Source organism: Gossypium raimondii, chromosome 13, assembly GCF_025698545.1.
Source record: "Gossypium raimondii isolate GPD5lz chromosome 13, ASM2569854v1, whole genome shotgun sequence".
NCBI classification, from domain to species: Eukaryota; Viridiplantae; Streptophyta; class Magnoliopsida; order Malvales; family Malvaceae; genus Gossypium; species Gossypium raimondii.
The window spans coordinates 55,577,601-55,595,230 of NC_068577.1; the positions used below are offsets into that span (position 1 = coordinate 55,577,601).

General features: G+C 31.3%; 2 protein-coding genes across 3 annotated transcripts; both read left to right on the plus strand.

Moving 5' to 3' along the window:
* The first annotated feature begins 5,761 nt into the window (after window positions 1–5,761).
* LOC105784304 (uncharacterized) lies at window positions 5,762–6,391 on the plus strand. The gene has a single exon (XM_012610146.2). The coding sequence runs from the start codon at window positions 5,846–5,848 to the stop codon at window positions 6,233–6,235; it is 390 nt and encodes a 129-aa protein (XP_012465600.1). The 5' UTR covers window positions 5,762–5,845; the 3' UTR covers window positions 6,236–6,391.
* Window positions 6,392–13,306: 6,915 nt separating this feature from the next.
* Window positions 13,307–17,586, plus strand: LOC105783711 (uncharacterized). 2 transcript variants are annotated; one of them, XM_012609308.2, is made up of 11 exons: window positions 13,330–13,439; window positions 13,537–13,589; window positions 13,952–14,048; window positions 14,194–14,308; window positions 14,783–14,819; window positions 14,946–15,015; window positions 15,157–15,261; window positions 15,887–16,037; window positions 16,137–16,219; window positions 17,072–17,165; window positions 17,256–17,586. In XM_012609308.2, exons 3-11 carry the CDS (start codon window positions 14,018–14,020, stop codon window positions 17,341–17,343), a joined length of 774 nt encoding a protein of 257 aa, XP_012464762.1. In that variant the 5' UTR covers window positions 13,330–13,439; window positions 13,537–13,589; window positions 13,952–14,017; the 3' UTR covers window positions 17,344–17,586. The 2 variants fall into 2 exon arrangements, with proteins under 2 accessions (XP_012464763.1, XP_012464762.1); XM_012609309.2 differs by lacking the exon at window positions 13,537–13,589 and having other exon boundaries at window positions 13,307–13,439.
* Window positions 17,587–17,630: the final 44 nt, after the last annotated feature.

Below are 17,630 nucleotides of genomic sequence, written 5' to 3' on the forward strand. Positions count from 1 at the left end.
TGGTATTATTATTAAAATTATCATTTTTTGGTATTTTCCATATCTGTTTTGTTCATGTTCGGGGTTCCTGACTATCCCTCATAACAATATCGTTTTCAATGTTTGAACATACATTTTTTTTTAAAAATATAATGTGTCTTACCAGTTACCACTGCACCCAACACTTTTTGATTTAAAGTTATTATTTTAAAATAATATAGAATAATTATATCACCATTCCCAAAAATGATTCTCTCCCTTTATATTTTTTATCCTAAGTTGTTGTTGTTGCTACATTTTCTAATTATATTTATATAGAGAGAGAGAGAGAGAGATTTGCATTTCATAGTGTTGAATTGTAGTGATTCGAAAAGTTCTATGCTGCATGTTTGAATTTGGGATGGGCTCATATTTCTTACCTAATCCCAAGGAATTTATGCATACAATATTCAATAAATATATACAAAAATAAATTTAAGATTTGTAACATGTAACATCACAAATAAATTTAAATTTGATGCAAATTATATATTTAATTTTCATATGCCATTTTCGTTTAATTATTTCGCAATGTGAAATAGAAAATAAGTATAATTATTTGTTTTTCTTCAAAATAAGAACTTTTAAATTAAAACTTAAATTTAAATAAATAATAATTCACATATCATTTTATTTAAAAAAATTATCTTCAAATAAGTTATCTTAAATTAATAATTAAATATCTATAAAGCCTAGCATGGGACTAAGAAGCCTAAATCCAGTTTTTATTGGGCCTATTCTGGCCCAGATTTTTGGTCCATTTAAGTAGGCTTTTATTGTCATTCATCATCATGTATAAATTAGGCTTAATTTACAAATCTTTTCTCCTCTTATTTGAAAATTTGTAGTTATCTAAACAAATGAAAATAAAATAAATTCCCGTTGATATTATTCACGTTGCTATCATATTTAAACTACTAAATTTACAAAAAATTCCCTTTTTACTTTGTTAGATAATATATTTGATTATTATTTATTTATTTATAAATGCATATATATATATATATATATATATATATATATTGAACTCAAATAATTAGAATATCTCAGCACACAATTTAATTTAAACTTTTTTTTATTTGGCGTTAAATCAAATTTATGTGACCATTGACAGAACAATTTGGCATGATAATTGATTTCTTTAATATTGCAAGCATAATTGTAATGAAGCACATGATAGTGTCTACCTCGTATGTATATAAATGGGTTATATTCATGGGTAAAGCATGAACATAAGGGAGTATGTCACATTGTTTCTTACACAAAGCTTATATAAACTCTATCTCATGCAATGCAAAACAATCATCAATAAATTTATCTATCTTTTTGTTGTAAAGAAAAGTGGAATTAAAGATATACATAATGGGGGAGAAAATAGGAGTTTTCGTCTCAAGGGTGTTGATGTTTTGTTTGGTGTTGAGGTTCTCGTTAGTCTCTCACATCAATTTCTTCCCACACTCGTCTCGATTAGGTTTCAGTTGGGAAAATATGAGATTTGCTTGACACTATTGAATAAGTGTCCCCTCCAGTCCAGGCCAATTATCCCTTCAAAAGTCCACTTTGCTACCATTTCCTACATTCCATACAATACCCCGTTTCACTTCCAAATTCTACAAATCCCCTTCCATAATTTTGAACAGTTATTGCTTCTAAACGTTGATGGAATATTACCTTCCCACATGTATTTCGCTTTTAATACATTCGCCCAAAGTTGGTCCCCCTTGAGAATAAGATTGGAACCCAATTTAATAAGAAATGCTCCATTTTGGTAGTCCATCCGTTTGACACCAAGCCCTCCTTGTGATAACGGCCGGCAAACCTCCTCCCATTTCAGAAGACTCACTCCATGTTTACCTTCTGACGAACCTCACACAAACTGACGGATTATCTTCTCCATCTCATGACATTCTCCCTTAGGTAATAAGGTTGACTGCATCGTATACATAGGCAAGGAGGCTAAAACCGATTTAGCTGAAGTAATACGACACGCAAGCGAAAGAGTTTTAGCTTTCCACCCTACTAATTTCGACTTCAACTTCTCAATCAGGTATTGATATGTCGCCGTCATAATCCTTTTGAAGTAATGAGACCCCTAAATATTTACCTAAGTTCATCATAAAACTAAACCTAAGGCCCCCACTAATGTTCCTTTTATCATGTGGTGAAACATTTGCAGAGAAAAACACTTCGAGTTTTTTGAAGGCTTACCCGGTGCCCCGAACTGGCAAATGTCATCCAAAATACGCTTTATGATCATCCTCTGTTCCTTCCAAGCTTCAGCAAATAGCACCAAATCATCAACAAAAAACATATGAGAAACACTCAGTCCGTTCCTTGCTAAATGGGTTCCCAACTACCCTCCTTCACCTCATAACTTATAGATCGAGCCAGTTGTTTCATACAAAACAAATAAATAAGGGGACAAAGGATCACCTTGTTGAATTCCTCTAGATGGTTGAAAGCTCTTTGTCATTGAACCATTCCACAATATTTGTGTCGTTACAGAAGTCACACAGTGCATAATCACTTTTCGGAGGCCCTCTGGGATTTCAACGTCTATCAAGGTATCCTCGATGTAATTCCACTCAAGTCGATAGTAAGCCTTCTCAAGGTCAATTTTCAGTGCCATCCACCCTTTATGCCCCTTTTTATTTTCTTGGGCATAATGATATTATCTATTCCACAATACTCCTACTTGGTACAAAGCTCGTCTGATTAGGAAGTACCCATCTGGGCAAGAATGGTTTCAATCTGTTCACTATGACCTTAGTGACAATTTTATACAACACAGTGCACAAGATGATGGGTCGAAAATGACAAAGTTTTAGGGCCTTCAATTTGGGAATTAACACAACCAGTGTTCGATTAATCCAACCAACTAAAGTGCCTCCCGACATGATACAACGTACAAAATCACAGACACTACGGCCTACGATATCCCAATTCTTCTGAAAGAAAACGGCATGTAGGTCGTCAATCCCGAGGCTTTAAATGGATGCATTTCGGAAACCACATGATGCACCTCCTCATCTGTGACTTGTAACTCTAAACTTTGCATCTCTAAATTGCTCAGCCTTTCAAAACCAGCCCTAGTCCCCCAATCACGTGAATATCTAGCATCACTTGTAAAAAATGCTTTATGATAATCGATAGCCATCTTTTGCAATATCTTATGATCCCCACACCACATTCCATCCTCTATTTTCAGCACATTAATGCAATTTGCTCTATGCCGCTTGACAGTAGAAGCATGGAAGAGCCTTGCATTCCTATCACCACTCTCAATCCATGAGCTCGAGATTTTTGGAACCACAAACTTTCCTCCTGCTCAAGAACCAAGTCCAACTCCGTCTTTTATTCTTTATCTAACTCCACCAGAAAAGTCGAATTAGCCCGATCAAGTGCCTCTTCAATCCCTCGAATTCGAGCTAGAATGTAGTTCATTTTTCGACTCCATAACATTATTCCGGAATAAGTCGATATTAGCAATTATTTCACCATCAGTCCTCCACACATTATTAAGGAACTCTTTGAAATTCTCATGAGCTTGCCAGGCAGCAATAATATCGGCCGATTATCAGAGCCAATACGTTCCAAATGTCAAACCTGTTAAAGCCTGTTATTTATTATGGTTTATGTACAAAATTTACTACAATGATAAAAAGAAGAAGGGTAAATTCTTATAAAAGAAATATTTCAATAAGAATGTATCAATCAAAATTTTATGATATATCACACATTATCCCCCAAGTGTTATCTTCTTTAAACCAAACCTTCCTTAAAAATAAAAGGTAAACTACCTTTAAAGTCTCTAAACTATTAGTAATTTTACAATTTAGTCATTAAATTATTCAAAAGTAACAAATTGTACACTAGCCTATTAAGCTTCTAACGTACATTAGATGTGAGGATTGGTAAATTTACAATTAGTAAGTTTACAATTGGACCTAGTCGCTCTAAAAAATTAATTTTTCAATGAAAATATTATTAAATTATAGTAGAGTGATCAAATTTTAAATTTACTAATAGTTAATAGTTAAAGTGAACAAATTATAAATTTATCCATCTCCACATCTAACGTCTTTCAGGAACTTAATGGGCCAGAGACTCACTCGTAACTTTTGAATAATTCAATAATCAATTTGTAAACTTACTAATAGTTTAATAACCTTGGGTATAATTTACCCAAGAATAAAAATGTTGACATTTAAAACACGTTCGTCATCTCGGATAATGCTGAATACATATTTTGGCTTAGCCTGGATTGAAAGTTTGAAACCATAAACAACGCGGCGGCCATCGGATCGGAAGTGTGGGAGTGGTGAGCGGTCAACGACAGTCCAACGCGGTGCCTGCCGCATCGACTGTTCAAAATTGGCGAAATTAAAACAAAAAGACAGAAGCAGATAACGACACCGGCTGGACCACTGGGGAGATAGATGAATCCAAAGACAGCACCTTACGGCATGTCTCTACAGACTAGCAGTACGCGTTTACATTGAATGTTTCCAATAAAAAGGATTTCCACATGCTCAAGGCCCTCCCAAGTTGTACCCCGAAAAACAACAATACAACTCGTCTTTGTTTTGCTTACCGTTATATTCCGTAAAATATGCGAATCAACGGTGGATCAATTTGCCCCCAAATATATTATTATCTGTAATTAGGGGCCAAATCAGAAAAAAATTTTAGTGGTCAAAATTAAATTGTAATTTTTAGGATAGTAAAGGTACTATTTTACTATTTTAATGGCCTATATTTTTAAAAATTTAAAATGACTAAATTAAAATTTTATCATTTTTAGGGGTTAAAGTGTAATTTTATCTTTATTATTTTAAAATTAAAAAAAATTTTAAAGGGCGTAAATAAAAAAAATTCCATTTTAGGGGGCCGAGGCCCTTGCTAGCCCCCTAGTTACGCCCCTAGGTGTAATATCATGTCAAAATTGCTATTTTTACATATTACTCATAAAACATCAGTTAATAGATTTAACGGTTGTTATTGTAATAAGACTGAAATTTCGAAATTCAAAAAACATAACAATTAAGAATAATACTGATGGAAAACATGGATTAAATCTACAAATTTACGCATAATAGAGGACTAATAGCGAATTTAGCTTAACAGATTTAATTGTTCTTTGTTTGGTCACGACTAAAATTGACCAATTCAAAAATGTATGGATTGAAATTGATTAAATTAAAGTATATATACTAAATCCACAACTTACATAAAGTATAAGGTCTAATAGCAAAATTTGAAAGAAAAAAATATGCCTAGATTCATTTAAAAAATAAAAATTTAAAGGTATTAATGTCTTTTAATAATTTTATATGTTTTTAAATTAAATATTTTAAGAAAAACTATAAAAATGTTTTTAAATTAAAGGTATCACAAATTAAATATTTTTAAATTAAAGGTATTTAACGTCTTTTAAGAAAAAAATATAAAAATAGATAAATTAATTTTAATATTGTTTATAAATTATAAACTAATATTATTTTTAGATATTTCTTTGGGACAAATTGTATGTTACTTATTATATCTTTGTCATAATATATCCCACGTTTTGTGATCATCCCGGGCCCACTATCCTAGGCCAAAATGACCGGAACATTCGGTAAAAAAGATAAAAAAGTACATAACGACTCACCTCCACGTGTCTATCTTATCCGTTACCCCACCTTCCCCTCACTCTTTACCCTTTATTGCATCAGTGCAACCTCTATAAATTCCTCGATCTCCATTTCAACTATTTTCCAGAAATTTCCCAAATTCCAGAAACCCTAATTTCCTCTCGATAATCCCTTTAAATCAAGCGTTTTCAATGGCTACTAATCTTCTCACTTTTCGTCCCGCCGGAATTTACGCCAGTGCTATTCCCGGTCATACAAAACAGGACCCGAACCGCCGGAAGAGTAATCCGTCGCCTTCTTCCACGAACTGGTGGGGACCGCTGTTTGGAATGTCATCAGAGCCCGACTATTTCGACTCCGATAACAAAACCGATTTCAAAGAGAAAAGAGAAGTCGAACCGGGAACGGATACGGCACAAAAGTCGATTAGATCGAAGTTTTCTCCGGGAAGCTTCACGGAGGAGAAGGCAAGGCAACTCCGTATGATGACTACGAACACGTCATCGTTTCACGACGCTATGTACCATTCAGCTATCGCTTCTAGACTCGCCTCCGATTTCAAGGATTGTTCCGATCTATGAATCGCCGGTGATGCGGTACTATATTTGAATCTTTCAATCTTTTTTCAAAAGTTAGAAAATATAGTATTGTTAATGTCAATGTAAGATAGTGATGGCCAAAAAAAAAAATGTAATAATCAAATGTTGATGTATATAAAATAATTTTTCAAATATTTATTTTATTAGCACTTGAAAGTTGATTTTAACTTTAAATTAAAGTTGTTAATGTCATGTTTTATCTTGTTTCGATTCCGCCGTTGATTGACTAGTTTTAGCTTAGATTGATTATTTAAACATTTAAGGAATATACTGGAATTCTCCAAGTTGACGAATATACTGTATCAGAAAATCTTAAAAGAGGAATATGCTTAATTGAGATTATATTGATTTGCTAATCAAGTGATCTAGTATCTGTATTATACATTTTAAATATTGTTATCAAATAATAATTGTTCGTACAGGATTATGTGCTAATTTATGTTATTAGATATTGGTAAGATTTTTCTAAGATTTTGAGTTTGAGTCAATCTTAATAATCTTGTTAGGATAGAATTATTCTGTATGGATAAATTCAAGTCATGTCATAGATTCTTTATCCGTTTCTAAGGTTTTTTTTCAAATTATTCTTTTAAGACTATTAAATATTTGAATTTGGGAGTAGATTAATCATAAATTTATCACGTATTTGTGCATTTTATCATGTTACAATCATATTAAATAAATTGAATAGAAAATTCAACTATTTTAAAGATGGTCAAATTTATCTGATTTAATTGATTTAATTAAATAAATTAATTAAAATTCAATTTAACCTCTTGGATCCATACTTTTTAACTAATTTCTTGTCCGACAAAATTAAAACAATTAGGAGAACTTTACGTCGTCAGCCTAATTATTCACCTCTTTTAAATTATTGTTGGATCTTCACAGAACGAAAGAGAGTGATGGCATCAATAGAATCTAACTCTTGAACATTGAGATACTAGCTTGCTCTTTAATATATTCATATCATATTTATGTTTTTTAGACCATATTTTAATTACTTTTATCTGGTGTTCAGATTGTATACCTTTATCATGTATAATATTATTTGCAAAGTGGATGTAGACTCATTTATGGGTTGGGTTGGAAAGATCTACTCGAAAAGTGCAAGAGTTTAAGTAAAAATATAAGTCTAAAAATGAGCTTAAGTAAAAAAATAAGTCTCGTTTAGAAAACAGGTCGGGGCTCAGGGAAGGCCTTTTTGGCCTCTAGCATAGCTCAGCCTGGTCTGGCCCGATTTCACAAAAATAAAAACAAAAAATACTGTTTTTTTATTATTTTGTTGTTATTTTCTCTCTATTTTGTTAACATTTCACTATTATGTTGCTACTATTTTATTGTTATTGTTTGGATGTTGTAAAACTCTTATTTTATTGTTAATTTTATTACTATTTCTTATTTAAGTACACTTTTTTAATTTGTTGGAAATATTTATTTTAATATTTTTAGTATTTTTGATGTATTACATATTTTTTAAAATTTTAATATAGGTAAGCCGAGCCCGGGTTTCAACATTTTTATTCAGGTCGAGTTTACGCAAAATTTTAAGTCTATTTTTTAGATTGAATTGGACTCGAACTTAGTAAACGTATCTAAAATTTTGGTTGAATCCATTCTGGTCCAGCCCATAAACATATCTAATTGTACATAGGTATGATAGTATTAGGAGGATAGTTATTAAATTAAAAACGTGGTCATAAAGAAAGCAAAAGCAGACGCTAAGGGAAGTGAAGTGTTGTGAAACTGTGGTCCAAGACCACCGCAGGCAGCCACTCGTTTTCTGTTTCCTATGTCCCGTTAAATCCAAGCAACCGACAACTTAAAAGACATATGCATAAATTCTAAGATACAAATGGGTGTAAGTATTATTTGAAAGTTTTTATTTAAGTTATTAGATTGTTAAATTTTTTTTTTTGTCTATATCGTCTGCACCAACTGAAGAAGATAGTCTAGGTTTTTTTAATGAAACAATTTTAAATTGTTATGAATTTGCAAATTCAAATCCAAATAACTTTTTTCTCTAATCATCAACACTAACCGTCGGGTCGATTTGGATCTAAGGTATGTTATTCTACTCATCGATGAGTATTGATCTATTGTATTGATCGTCGAATAATCACTTAGAGCTCGCTAGCAAGATTTATTTTAAAAAAAAACTTAGCAATGTAGTGACTTAAATAAAATATTTCGAAAAGTTTAGTGACTTGAATGAAAGTTTTTGAATGATTCAATAATAATTTTATAATTTTTTTAATTAAGTGATCAAAACATAAATTTATTAATAACTTGGTTATAGTATACACATTTTATTTTAGTTGGAATGAGACATGGAGATAAGCAATCAATGAAGAAGGCTAATTAGTGGGCAAAGGAAAGATGAGGACATGAGTTTTACTTTAGTTGGCCTAAAAGTGGGGATTGTATTGTGCACCAAATAAATAATATAATGCTAATATTAAATAAAAACAAACATATTTTGTTAACTTTTTTTAAAAATAATATGTAAGCGTAATCTGATTTGGACAAAATTTAAGCTCATGTTTCTAACATAGGTAATTGTGTATTATATTGTTATCATGTATGATCCCGCGTGCAAATCAAAAATAGTATTGGGTTTAGCTTATTAAGGGAAGACTTGGTTTGGGATCAAATATATTTTATACTTGTTTAAGTTTGGTTGGTCTGAAATATAAGTTTAAAATTTCACTTAAATTAAGTCCATTTTAAGTCGTCCAAATTCTTTTTATTTTTAAAAAGTTATATTATTTGTTAACATTTAATAATTTTATATACTTTTTCATTTATTAAAAAATTTATATATAAGCATCTTAACAAATTTTTTATATTATAGCATTGTATATTATTATATAATTAGTTTTTATGTGTTATAAATTATATAATTTATAAAGAAATAACATAATATATTATAAATATAGAAAACAAGTCGGATGGATTAAGTTTGGGCCTTGAATATTCATGAATATTCAAGTTCAAGCTTGATCCATATTTTAAATACACTTATTTTTTTATTGAAGTTTATTTTTAATCTAATCTTTTGTCTAAACCATCACAAATTTCGAGCAAACCTTTAGACTTTAATAAATAGCTTGAACATGAACAGGTTTATTTGAGACAAAATAAACCATAATTAAATCTATGAAAAGATTGGATTGTTTAGTTGATTCAGTAAACCTCCAAGTATAAAGCATAATTCATATTTTTTATTCATATCTAAATAAATATTAAATAAAATTATATAAATCAATAAGTGTTGGATATAACGATAAGACACGTTACATTCTCAAGTGTTGTATTTAATAAATCGTTGATAGTTTTTATTTCATTGATTTTTTTTAAAATTTAATTTCACTAAGTAAAAGATAGAACCCAAATGGATGGGCTTGAGTAAACATACCATATATACTAATATAGATGATTACTCATTGTATATGATATTGATTTACCCTACTATGCTTTCCTTTGTATTCCAAACAAGTATGGACATGGTGAAGAATTAGAGGGGCTACCCCTCAAAACTACTCCCTTACCCTGTCTCTTCTTTAAAAATAGTAGACGGGAAAAAGCAAATTGAAGCGGATTTCACTCTAATCAAGGTTAACACGTAATTCTATCACCAATTAAAAGACATCTCGATTTAGTAATATTTAGATCTCATTCAAAAATGTATCACAAGTTAATTGATTTTTTAAATTTTAAAATTAACAAATTTAGTGAACTTAATTTAATAAATTTCGTTTTATCCGTGCATGTATTATAAATTTTAGCAAAAATCTTTCTAAGTGTTGTAGGTTTACTAGCGTATAAAAGGCTACCAATGGCACTAACAATGGTTGATGCCAAGAAATGACGACTCGACGTTTAACGTAAAAAATGTTCACATATAAAAGGTTCAATTAATTTTTTAAAAATTAAAAAAACCAACTAATAATTATAAAATAATTTAAAATTTTTATTAAACCTCCGATAATTTTTCAAGTCAAATATTATGTTGATAGTTACATTAAGAGTGTAAATGAGACTTGGCGTTCGTAAGTTATCTGAGTTCGACTCTAAAAGAATTCGACTTTGATTCGATAATTATCAAGCTGAGCTCAAGCTCGAGCCAAATTCATGCTTAGTAATACTTGACTCGAATCACTCGTGACCCTTATTGTAACACCCCAAACTCGGTCTAAACGTTATGACCGAATCTGACGATGTCACATTGTAACACCCTTACCCGTATTCGACGCTGAAATAGGGTACGAGGCATTACTAGAAGACATACATTTGCATACATATTAAACGAGTTGCAAAATTTTATCCGAATTAAAACTTTTAAATTATTAACATGCTTTTATCAAGAAACATATCCTCGAAATATTATATTCATAACAAATAGTGCCTACGAGACCCAATATTTACTCATGTAATTCAAAGCTTTATTTCCATTTCATTCAATTCACAATTTCTCATGTTCACATCAAATCAATTTCTCAATCCAATATATATATTTCAATCATCTAAGAATATAATTCAAGTTACACGAACTTACCAGGCTAAATTGCAGAAATACTTAAATTCAGGGACATTTTGGTAATTTTATATTTTCCTCAATTTCCACCCAATCTTGATATAAATTAATATTTCATTCAATTTATTAATTTAAATAATAAAACAACTCATTTCATGCAATTTGGTCACTTTTTGACATTTTACAAATTTACCCTTAAAATATTACTTTTATTCAATTTAGTCCCTGAACCTAAAACATTCAAATTAGCCATTTTTAATGAAAACTCATGCTAGTTGAATAATCATATATTTTCCTCCTCCTCCTCTCCATTCCACATCCTTGTTGTATATAACATGTTTATATGTAACATTATCTATAATTTTACTATTTATTTATTTGTTCATTCAAAGCTGTCCACTTGAGTCATTGTCACAAAATTATTTATATCTTGAGCTATGTAACTCCGAATTGAGATCCGTTAATTTTCTCTGAAACTAGACTCACATATATTCTTAATATAAAATTTTTAGAATTTTTGGTTTAGCCAATAAGTACAGTTATTCTTTAAAGTCATCCCTATTCTGCTGCCTGACAATTCTGACCCTTCTTCGCTAAAAATTAATTATCTCCTCGTACAGGATTCGGATGATGTTCTCGTTTGTTTCTCTTGAAAATAGACTCATTAAGGATTTTAAACATATAAATATAAGCCCATAATTATTTTTCTCCAATTTTTTTATAATTTTCCAAAGTCAGAATAGGGGAACCCGAATTCATTCTGACATTGTCTCGCATAATTTATTATATCTCATGATTTACAATTTCATTACTTACACCGTTTATTCTATGAGAAACTAGACTTAATAAGATTTAATTAAATGTTTTTTCATCCTCTAATTTTGATTTTCATAATTTATGGTGATTTTTCAAAGTTAGCCTATTGCTGCTGTCCAAAACTGTTTTAGTGCAATATGTTTATTACCATGTTTATAACACCCTTATTTTCTTTCTCTACACTATTTCTCATCACTTTCTTTTATTTTCTATTCACTAACATATCAAGAACATAGGACCATATATAATAAAACCCTACATTAACATCAATTTCATACTTTTTCAATAATATCAAACTCAAAAATATATTGAAATCTTGATGTTCTTACCTTGTGCTAATGATTTCAATCTTTAACTTGATTTTCTCTCTTCTCCAGCTTCTATTTCTTGAATCTAACTTGATATTCTATCTCCCCATAGTCTCCTTATTATTTTTCTCTTTGGAAGCTATGGAAATTCTTTTGATTTCTAAGTGAAAATAGTGATTTTTTTGGTAAAAGGACCAAATTGTAAAGAAAGCAAAATTTTTTTTCTTCTCTTCTCTTCTAACGTTGGATGCATGGGAAGAAGATGAAGATTCATCATCTTTCCTTCCATATATATATACTAAATAGAATAATAATAAAATAATAAAATATCATTTAAAAATCAAATTAAAATATTAATAAACTATTAATTAATTAATTAATTAATTAATCTAAAATATCACCAATATCATAATTGCCTTCTAAATTTCTCTCTCTTCTAACTGACCATTTTACCCTTTATAATCTTTAAAAATTCCATCCTCGAGTCATCACTTAATTTGGTAAAATTGTGATTTAGTCCCTAAAAATTATTCACCTTTTCAAGTTGGTCCTAATTCATCCATTTTCCTTAGTTTCTAGATTATTCCACCCTTAAAATATTTACACTATTGGTCCTTCAACATTTTGTAATTACACTTTAACCCCTCAAATTTCGAGTATTTACTCTTGGGCAACAAAAATTTTCTCACTTTTGCGATTTAATCCTTTCTTGAATTAATATGTCATAATATAATTCCCAATGTTGCCATAACTCAAAATTTCCCCTTTGTCACTTTATTTCCTTATTTTACTATCAAGGATACTTACTTTCTTACTGTAGAAATTTTTGGGGTATTACAGTAGTAATTTTCGGGATATTACACTTATTAAATTTTTCATAATTTTATATTATTATTAAATCACGTTATTGCTCTAATATATATTATTAACCCTAAGTTTAATTATTGAGTCGAGTTTGAATATAAAAAGTAGTAAACGAACATAATCGAACTCGATTATATCTCGAACTTAAAGTAGACATATGATCAAGCTTAAGCTAAGTATCAAACTCAAGCTTGACAAGATTTCAGTTCGATTCAACTTGAATACACTCCTAAGCTACATCACCAATTTTTTTGCAATCAACTTAGGGCATTTTTTGATGGGCATTTACTTCTTTTTGTCTCACGAAACAATACTATTATAATATCTAATCTTATTGCTATCGTTTGTACTCTTAATATGACAAAAAAATATTTGAATTAAGGGTTGAATTAATTACAATTTTCAATTAAAACTCAATTATTTTATAATTTTATATTTTAACATTTAACATTATTTTATATTATCTTTTGAGAGAAAAAAAATCCTAAAAACGACAAAATACAAACAAGAGGAATTAGAATAGTGGGGACAAAAAGAAAAACAAAATTTGGCCTTTGGAATTTGAAGACCAAAAGAAATCGAGATTTTCTTGGTATCTTTAAAGTCTTTCATAGTGTCTTCAGTCTTCGCATCCAGTCGACGTCATCCTTGAAAAAAAAAGGTGAACTGCCTAAAACCCTAAAACCCCTTTTCGTTTTTGATCTGTCCTTTTCCCCACTTTCTTCATTTCTTAGAATTTTTGTTTAATTTTTTTGCAGTTCAATCTACACTTCTTTGCAACCTATTGATCCTCGAAAACAGTTGACTTAAAGTTTCGTTATTGTTCCTTTTTTTGGGGTTCCTTTATTTATTTATTTATTTATGATTTGCCATCTTAGGTTTTTGAATGAATACCATTATTTGGTTAGAGTTGAAGTTCCAGTCTTATGAAGGGTTTTGAAAGATATGTAATTTGGATTAGCTAGAAAAAAAAGGGATTTTCTCTTTGATTATTTTGTTGTAATGTACCTGTTTTTTATTGGCAAGTTTTGATTTTGAGTTTAGTTAAATAACTTGGGCAGGTGCCTAGTTGTTTAAATCATAAGTATCATGTATCGATGTAGTGAAACTGAATTACATTGTGGAACTGGCTTTTGATTTTCGAATATAAATCTGGGTCTCTGTTCGTTGCAGGATAGTGTTGCCTTCTGCTCGTGTAATAGGCGGGGTTTGGTTAGTGCCGCTTTTCTGTGGATTACTATGAGCTTCACCGGTCCTTCGGTTGGCCCTGGTTAGTTTATCTGCTTCTTTCCCTCTTGCTATGGTGATAAATAATTTCTAAAATGAGAGCTGACTAGCGAGCTTGCATTAAATATTGCGATTGTTTTTATGGCAATTGAAATGTAACACTTATAACTTAATGTAACAAATTTTAGGTGGTAGAACTGCTAGAAGGGCACTTGAGTTTGGAAGAACCTATGTGGTCAGGCCAAAAGGTAGGCACCAAGCTACCATAGTTTGGCTACATGGTCTTGGTGATAATGGTTCGAGGTATGATAAACTTTGCATTGCTTTCTAAGTTTCGTGTTTGTAGTTACTGGTTCTCTTTTGGTTGAACAAGTTTTAGATTATTTTCTCTATGGCCTCATTTGTTTAACTTTTTTTCTCCTAGGAAAAGGAGACAATTGATAGTTCAGGTTCCTCATCACTCGTTAATTTTCAATTTTTTGGATGGAGAAATATTATGTATATTATATGCATGTGGAGTTTATTTCTATTTGTTCCTTTCCCTCAACAGTTAAACAATCTTTCAAGGAAAATAGCAATTGCATGTGTTTTATTATTTTCCTTTTCATGATTTTGGTAATGGCAACTCTTTTCACTACTTCCACTTTCCCTACAAGCTATGTTTCTTATGTGTTCCCTATCTTTGTGATCAATTGTTTCGGATATTAGACAAAAAATTGTTGATAGCTTTTCAAATATCTATTCATCCTTGTTTATATTTTTCATCTTGTTTGACAGCTGGTCCCAGCTCCTGGAGACGCTCCCTCTTCCAAATGTAAGGATGACTGACTGTAGCCGAAGATGTTTACGAGAATATATTCTAATGATTAACCAATGAACTTAATTTTCTTGATTACATCATAATTTCCATGTTTGTGATGATCCATCCTATGGTGCACAGATTAAATGGATATGTCCAACTGCGCCTACTCAACCAATAAGCATATTTGGTGGCTTTCCATCAACTGCTTGTAAGTATATTCTTAAATTTATGTAACGATGCAATCTCATATGATGGAAACTAAATGCATTAAATTTATTTTCTTAAACCTTTTGATGATGTTTCATTGAATGCTAATCAAATTGTTGAATTCTAATGTGAAATACATCAGGGTTCAATGTCGGTGAGCTTTCAGAAGATGCTCCTGATGATATAGAGGGTTTGGATGCTGCTGCAGCACATGTTGCAAATTTGCTGGCAGCAGAGCCTGCTGACAGTATGTTTTCTATTGCTCCTTTTTATGAGGTTTTATTATGCTAAATTTTTTTTCAGGGGCATTATTTTCCCATTTCTCTTCCAAATATTTTGCTACCAATGCATTATTTTTGTATAATAGTGAGAATGCATGGGACATAAAGTTTTACATCGTACAGCTGCCAATCTTTTGCTTTACATTCTGCAGGGTTTATAGTTTTTAAGTTTATTTCCTGTCATTTTTGGCTACTAAATGTGAATTTCTTTTTCTATTTTTGGTCAAGTAAGAATATGAGAAGCAGTGCTGGTTTTAAGAGTGGCAGAAAAGCTGCCTCTCAAGTTTGTAATGGCCTAAAGAGCTCCTTTTAGTCTTCTCTTCTTATTTATGTTTCTATCTATCTTGACAATCATGGTTTCTTTGATAACTTTTTTTTTCTGGGTTAAACCATCATTCCCGTTAATGTATTTAAAGAGTGACTGAACTTTTGGGGTTAGTTTAAATGCATGTAGTTTTCTGTTGCTTGATTAGTTTTGCTTAAAACCAATGCAATGTTGCATTTACCTTGCTTTTCACTTTTATCAATGGAAGTTTTGTTTTCTGTCATTGTTTTTGACATTGTTCTAATAGTAGTTTTTTCTGGTTACAGTTAAACTTGGTGTTGGAGGCTTCAGTATGGGTGCAGCTACCTCACTATACTCTGCAACCTGTTTTACTCATGGAAAATACGGAAATGGAAACACATATCCTGCCAATTTGAGCGCAGTTGTAGGACTTAGCGGATGGCTTCCGTGTTCAAAGTTAGTTTCCTATATTAGCACCTTCTTATACGAGCTTGACACTCTCTCTCTTACCACCGTTTTGTCTGGTTTATTGTTATAATTTCTGTTCTTTTCCAGGACTCTGAAAAGAAAAATAGAAGGAAACAATGAAGCTGCAGGACGTGCTGAGTCCTTGCCAATTTTGCTATGCCATGGAAAAGGTATCTAGTTTTTACCTGCACTATGTAAATTATCATGGATTGGTTATTCTGTTTAGACATGGTGCCAGATTGTTGGCGTTATCTTATCCTCTGGTACTGAACTGGTTGCCATGTCGATTAGCACCATTATTTCGATTAGCAAATAGTAACTGGTATTGAAAGATAGTACTGAATACTAGTTGAGGAATTTGTCCAGCCAAATGTTTAGTGTCAATCCGAGTTTAGCTTTCCATAACTAGAAAAGAAAATACATGTTCTACATTGGACAAGTATTAAAGGGGACTAATAGAAATTACTGGCGTAACTTCTAAAATTACTGCTTTTTCTTAGGGGTCATCGATGAGTTCTACTGATTAGTGGTCGTAGCAATGTATTTCACATTTAATTAGCGATTGTTGTTTTCTAAATTGTGTACTTTTGATGTTATGTGAAGGCCTAGTAGGTTTATTAGGCTTGTCTTGAAGTAATCAAGGAATAAGTTGTTGCGTATTTTACATTGAAAACAAATAGCTGACTGAAAGGTGCCTTTGTGTCCTCAATAGACTAATAAACCTGACTGAAGTGAACATCTCTTTTGCTGTTTACATATCAATAGACTAATAAACCCGACTGAAGTGAACATCTCTTTTGCTGTTTACATATCTGGGCATGAAAGATCATTTTCCCCCGACATTTAAGTAAATATCGTCGTTAGTGAAGCCTAAGCTCATGCTTGGTGCACTTGGTGGCTGCCATTGTTGTTACCAAATTCAGTTGTACTCATATATTAAGTGTAGTTTCATGATTGTCATCAAGGTTACAGATTATATTCATTAGAAAAACGTTATTCGTATATTACATGTTCGGTTGCAGGTGATGATGTGGTTCCATATAAATTTGGCGAGAAATCGTCTCGAGCATTGACTTCAAACGGATTTAAGGACATGACTTTCAAATCCTACAATGGGTATGTATCTTTCATGAGTCTAACAAAACACTTCATATTTCTTATATACCAATCATTGACTTTAACCGAATACTTTGTTTGACAATTTAGGCTTGGTCACTATACAATCCCAGAGGAGATGGAAGAGGTATGTGCTTGGTTAACTTCAAAACTGGGGCTCGACGGTCGATCCACATAACGAATGTAATGCGGAAATGTTTATGCATTACTTGAAGCAAAGTTGTTCTGGTTGTGGGTGTCATACATGGTATAGTGATAATTTTGCATACCTTGTTGTAGTTGATGTTTTCTTAATTGGTTCCGGTTCTTTGCTAGAACTCCAATGGAACACGAGAACATGTACCGATCCGAATCGTCAACTTGCGGTTTTGAATATTATTATTTGAATGCAATTTGGATTGTAAATTTTATGTTTTGCCAATGGGTTTCTAGTGTTTTAACTATTATCCGAATCAAGTATTAGGA

Coding starts and splice junctions, on each gene's coding strand:
- LOC105784304 (XM_012610146.2), top strand. CDS start 5,846: ATGGCTACTAATCTTCTCACTTTTCGTCCCGCCGGAATTTACGCCAGT.
- LOC105783711 (XM_012609309.2), top strand. CDS start 14,018: ATGAGCTTCACCGGTCCTTCGGTTGGCCCTG. Junction 14,309..14,782: donor CTTGGTGATAATGGTTCGAG/GTATGATAAACT, acceptor CTTGTTTGACAG/CTGGTCCCAGCTCCTGGAGA. Junction 15,016..15,156: donor TGGCTTTCCATCAACTGCTT/GTAAGTATATTC, acceptor GAAATACATCAG/GGTTCAATGTCGGTGAGCTT.